Source organism: Zonotrichia leucophrys, chromosome 1A, assembly GCF_028769735.1.
Source record: "Zonotrichia leucophrys gambelii isolate GWCS_2022_RI chromosome 1A, RI_Zleu_2.0, whole genome shotgun sequence".
Classification (NCBI taxonomy): Eukaryota; Metazoa; Chordata; class Aves; order Passeriformes; family Passerellidae; genus Zonotrichia; species Zonotrichia leucophrys.
In genome coordinates this window covers 21,737,575-21,742,974 of record NC_088170.1, presented here as the reverse complement: position 1 = coordinate 21,742,974, position 5,400 = coordinate 21,737,575, and the positions used below count along the sequence as shown (strand labels likewise).

Sequence of the window (5,400 nt, the reverse complement as noted above, 5' to 3'; positions counted from 1 at the left end):
CAAGCAGGACCACCCCTCTCCGCCAAGCCGGCCGGCCGCGAGGCACGCCGGGATGTACACCGGCCGCGAAACAGCCTGGGAGTCGTAGTCCTACCCCCGCCTCAGTACCGCCAGCACCGCTGTAAAACCAGCCGAAGCGGTGGAATAAACTAGGGCTGTCCCGGGCCGCCCCTGAACTGCCTGCAGTGTCTGGAAATAGTGCCGTGTCAACGGCGGCGGGGCGGGGCTCGGCCGTCAGTGCGAGTTCTGCAGTAGCGGCCGGAGCGACCGGCTTTGGGACGCACACAGGGCAGGGCCCGGGCTGGCGTGCTCTTGTCCGTGAGGAGGAATCCAGCTGCTGTAGATAGCTAATGCGATAGTTGGCTCTCAGAATTAAGAGATGGGCATTATGTGTACGTTAAGAGAAGTTTTATCGATGTATAGTTATGTTATTTTGGTATGCTCTCCCCACAGTCCTCTTCCCTTTCCCCGGGTATTGCTGTCACTAGCCAGGGCATTTAGGAAAGGCAGGCTTATTAGTAGGAGGCGCGACATGGCAACACCTGGCCTCCAATCGAGGTGTAGGAAAGTGATCTCCACCAATGGACAGCAGAGAAGGAGTAAACTGTCAAGACTTTGGAGGGGGCCGAGGATGTAAAAAACAGAGTATCCATTTTGTAGCCGAGCACATGGCCGTATGGGGGCGTACTCTGGGCGCTGCAATTTTTCTTTATTCAGTCTCTTCTTGTATTCTGTTAAGGTTTAATAAACCTTTGAAACTTTAAAAGTGAGCGTTGTTTCTCACGCAGCTGTGTCTGCACACGTGGCACTGGGCTCCTGCGCAAAGGGCTCTGCAGCGCAGCGCCGTGTTCGGGGCTTTGCCTCGCCACACGGCCGCGGGGCCGCTCGGCCGGACTGAAAACCGACCCAAACGCGAGCAACTGCGTTACAAACCCGAGCCAGCCCCGAGGCTGTTACAGTATCTCCGAGGCAAAACCCACGCCTGTCCCGCGGCCACGGCAGCGCGGCTCTCAAAAGGCGTGAGGGGCCCAAAGCTCGAGAGAAACTTGTTTGTTCTGTCCGCAGAGCCACTGCCCGCTCTCAGTGCACGGGGATAGAACTGAGTGCGTGGGGGCGATCTTCGGGGGCAGCCTCGCGGTAGCCAGTGACCTAGCTATGCCGGAGGACGACGAATGAGAAAGGCTCCCCCGATACCGGCTGCCGGCTACCGCCCCGAGGGAATTTCGGTGTCTCCGCCTGGAGCCTCCCTGCCACATCCTTCACGCTAACGCCAACAGGGCGGGCTGGAAACGGAGTCACGCACAGCCAGGTCTACCTTCTATCAGGCCCATGCGGGACCGCGGCTCGGTGCCGGCGGCAGGGGGCTGGGCCGGGGCCGCGCTGCCTGCGAGCCAGGCCGGGCCACGCGGTGCGGCCAGCCCGGAAGCCAGGGCCGCGCGCGGAGACTGACAGCTGCGTGCTCCAATCGCGCTCTGCTCGCAACCAATCGCCGCGCGGGCCTCCGGGGGCGGGACAGGGTGATGACGTCAGGCGGCGGCGCACGCTGCCCATCCCTTTCCTTTCCTGAGAGCAACGGCGGCGGAGCGCCATGAAGGCGTCGGGCACTGTGAGTACGGACCGGGGCTCGGCGGGTGCAGCCGGGGCCGGCAGTACGGCCAGGGTGGCCGTCGGGAGGGCGGCGGTGGCGGGTTTTAGCTCGAGAGTGGCCCGCGCCTGCCCGAACGGCGCCGCCTGGCCCGTGGGGCGGCGAGAGGCCAACATGGCGGCGGCGCTGCTCCCGCCAGGCGCGGACCCAGATCGGCGTGGGGTGGCGCGGATCGACCCGCCCGGCGCAAGGGGCTCCCTCCCCTGATGGATTGAGCTCCTTTCGTCGCGTTGTTGTTCCTTTGAGGAGCCGCCTCAAAGGGCGCGGGGCGGGCGTGGCGGTGGCTCCGCGGCTCACCCACTGAGGTCCGCCTGGTTTTCGTGTCCCTCCAGCTGCGGGAGTACAAGGTGGTCGGGCGCTGCTTGCCCACGCCGAAATGCACGACCCCTCCTCTGTACCGCATGCGGATCTTCGCTCCGAACCATGTCGTCGCCAAGTCCCGATTCTGGTACTTCGTCTCTCAGCTGAAGAAGATGAAGAAGTCTTCTGGAGAGATTGTGTACTGTGGACAGGTGAGGAATTATAAACCTAACAGCTTCTTATGGAGTTCCAGCCGGTGTATGTGGAGGGGTTTTACAGGAATTGCAGTTCCAGTTCCAAATCCTCCTTGTGGAGGGATTTTACAGGAATTGCAGTTATGGGGTGTGAGGTTGAAATTTCTTGTCTTTCACTTGCTGTGAAAAGGAGTGACAAGTTTGCTTTTTGAAAGTAGTGGTATATGTCTTGTAAACGAAATACAAATCTACTTACTGCTTCAAAATGATGAGTCATGTGTTGCATCTTAGACTTAAGTTCATTGTACAATATACCTTTTAAGAGGCATTTGCACATTTGTAGCCCTGGTAAAGTGGATGTTTGTATGCTTACACTCCTCTTCCTTGATACTTCAAGAACGGTCTTTAGAGCTGAAATCTTGTGGTTTTCTTTGAATTACTAAAGCTCTCTACTCTGAATTACCAAGACATATCCAGCTATCTTGGTAAGGGGAAAGAGAGCAAAGAGTTGTTTTTTGACAGTAAGACTTAAAACAGGGGTTTTGTTACAAGAGCTCTGAAATCTTTATTCTTAAAATTGTAAAATGGTGATAGTACATCATTTCTAACCACTTCCATGTTCTTGTGTAATTCCAGGTGTATGAGAAGTCCCCTCTGCGGGTAAAAAATTTTGGTATTTGGTTGCGCTATGATTCTCGTAGTGGGACCCACAACATGTACAGGGAGTACAGAGATTTGACCACTGCGGGTGCTGTCACTCAGTGCTGTAAGTATATGTAGCTGTTTCAGGTGTAAAATAGTAGAAGCAGTATACAAGCAGAAGATTAAGTCTCAAATTAGGCATAAAGCATGCTATCTTAACCCTTGATAAAATAACTGAAACACTGGAAAATTAAGGGAGGAGGTTGCCAGCTATTCCATAGATATTTATCTATTATACATGTGATAGGTGACTTGTTGCCTCTCTTTACAGTTTCTCTGACTGGAAAATACTCCCACTTCTTTTTGGTGTGTCTTTCTACAATTCTAGTAATGAGTGTTGCTATACAAACTGATAATTTAGTGACTTTCCAGGTGCTCTGTGTATTTCCTGCACTGCGCTGTTAAGACAATTGAATATATCTTCCCAAGTCTTGTGAAAAGAGTATTTCAGAGATCATGGGGAATTTGTCCTTTATTGAGCAAGTAGGAGAAAAAAAAAACACAGGGAAAAAGCCAATACTGTAACTCCAAGATCTCATCACCTCATTTCATTGAGAAGTAATAGTTGTCCTAAATTCAGACTGTTTTGTGAAGTACTTGAGGGATAGACCATTTGTGTTGCTGTTGATACTTGACTCCAGAATGTTATAAGCACTACAGATTGCACATAAAAACCCAAAGAATATTGTTCTCAATAATGATATTCTTGTCATGTGTGCAAATATTAAATGCATCTTGTCGCCTTTCAAAAGCTGAAGTGCTGTTGAAAGTGAAATTTAAGGTTCTACATTAATGTTTAATAATCCCTTTTAATTAACATACTGAAGGATTGCTTAAGAGACCCAAAACCCTTATTTTTCATGATACAATGACTGGTACTTCTGTGTTCTAGACTAGTTGTGACAGGTAAGTTTTAACAGGTGTGTTAGATCTTCATGGGAAACACTGTAGTATTTCAACAGTCATACCTTGTGGAGCTAGCTATGGATGTGATTTGAAGCCAGTGATTTGCACTGCTGAACAGAGGAATTTTCAGGTAGCCTAAGTTCAGATTCTTCTTCCTATTCAAAAAGCCTGATTATGTGGGATCAACATGAATTCATGGTTCTGTTGCTGGTCAATTTCAATAAAAGTAAAGGTATCCTCAGGTCCTACTTTCACTTGCACCTTCCTTTTGGAAGGGAAAGTGTTTTGAAGTTCATGTGTCTTTCCAGTAATATTTCAGTGTTGAATCTGAACCACAGGATTTTTTTGTCTTGCAAGAGAGTAAGTAGTCCTAGGTATATTACTTGTGTCCGTGTGTACCTTGAAATTTGACAGGAAGATTCTAATGGCTCTTCCTGTTGTGGAGCTTACTTAGAACTTACAGGAGGAGTTTGCTGCTGCTTGTTGGTTACGTGATGTTTGTGGTATCACTTTAAATAATAGAAACAGTGATTTTAATTGCAGCTGATCAGAAATTTTAAAAGTTGTAGATGACACGATGAACATTTCTTGAACGAAGGGCTGTAAGATTCTTGAACTGAACATGTAATAAAATTCCTTTTTAATGAGTTCTGTTGTTCTAGACCGTGATATGGGAGCCCGTCATCGTGCCCGTGCTCACTCTATCCAGATCATGAAGGTTGAGGAAATTGCTGCCAGCAAGTGCCGCAGACCTGCAGTCAAGCAGTTCCATGTAAGTGAGCCAGCACTGGCTGGTGGGTCCTGGGCCAGCATTGGATTGGAAGAGGGGATCTCTCTTGTGTGGTACGGGTTTGTTTTGCAACCAAAAATAGTGCAGGAACCAAACCTGGGTGCATATGTTCATGATTATGGTATATTATGATCAAGACTTCTGCTGCTACAAGTATTTGGAAGAAAGTCACAATAAAGTAAATACATGTTATGGTACAGAAGACATGCCTCTGACTGGCATTACTTTGAAAAAAAGAATGCAAAATTAATTAAGTCCTGTGAAGTATATCTTGAGTTGTGGATGGATTACTTCTCTAAGCATAAGGTAGTCACTGAATACAGCTTGGCCATTTATTCCAATTTATTTTCTGTTGTTCATCTGATACCTCAATTAACATAGAAACATTTTTCTTGCAGGATTCTAAAATCAAGTTCCCACTGCCACACAGAGTTCTGCGTCGCCAGCACAAACCACGCTTCACCACCAAGAGACCAAATACTTTCTATTAAATACAAAAACATGTTGTCAACTCTGTGTTGCAATAAAGGTCTTATTGGAAGCTTTCACTCCCAGTTGTCTTTTGGAGACTCTGTCCTGGTTATCTAGGAGTTCCCATTCCTGTTCTTTTCTTTTCTGTAAACTATTGGCAGCCTACTATTCACAGCTGTGATTCCCTTGAACAGGTGAGTGTTTCAGGTGCTGACTTAAATTACTGAACTATTCCATCAATAAATCGAATTTTAATAACCAACTTTCCAGGTCAGAGACGTCTGTTGTTGAGCTGCTGTAAAATCCTGCTTCCATTTTGTCCCTTTGGCACACTAAGTGAACAGTTGAGTTCAGGAAGAAGGCAGGTTCTGGTGCATACAGAACCCAGACTT

The 5,400-nt window shown here is 48.4% G+C and overlaps 1 protein-coding gene and 1 non-coding gene across 2 annotated transcripts; both read left to right on the top strand.

Moving 5' to 3' along the window:
• The first annotated feature begins 1,465 nt into the window (after window positions 1-1,465).
• On the top strand, window positions 1,466-5,085 carry RPL18A (ribosomal protein L18a). Its single transcript, XM_064701862.1, has 5 exons — window positions 1,466-1,606; window positions 1,978-2,157; window positions 2,776-2,905; window positions 4,410-4,519; window positions 4,936-5,085. Exons 1-5 carry the CDS (start codon window positions 1,589-1,591, stop codon window positions 5,026-5,028), a joined length of 531 nt encoding a protein of 176 aa, XP_064557932.1. The 5' UTR covers window positions 1,466-1,588; the 3' UTR covers window positions 5,029-5,085.
• On the top strand, window positions 3,502-3,633 carry LOC135442888 (small nucleolar RNA SNORA68). Its single transcript, XR_010438736.1, has one exon. It is a non-coding gene; the product is annotated as a small nucleolar RNA SNORA68 (small nucleolar RNA).
• Window positions 5,086-5,400: the final 315 nt, after the last annotated feature.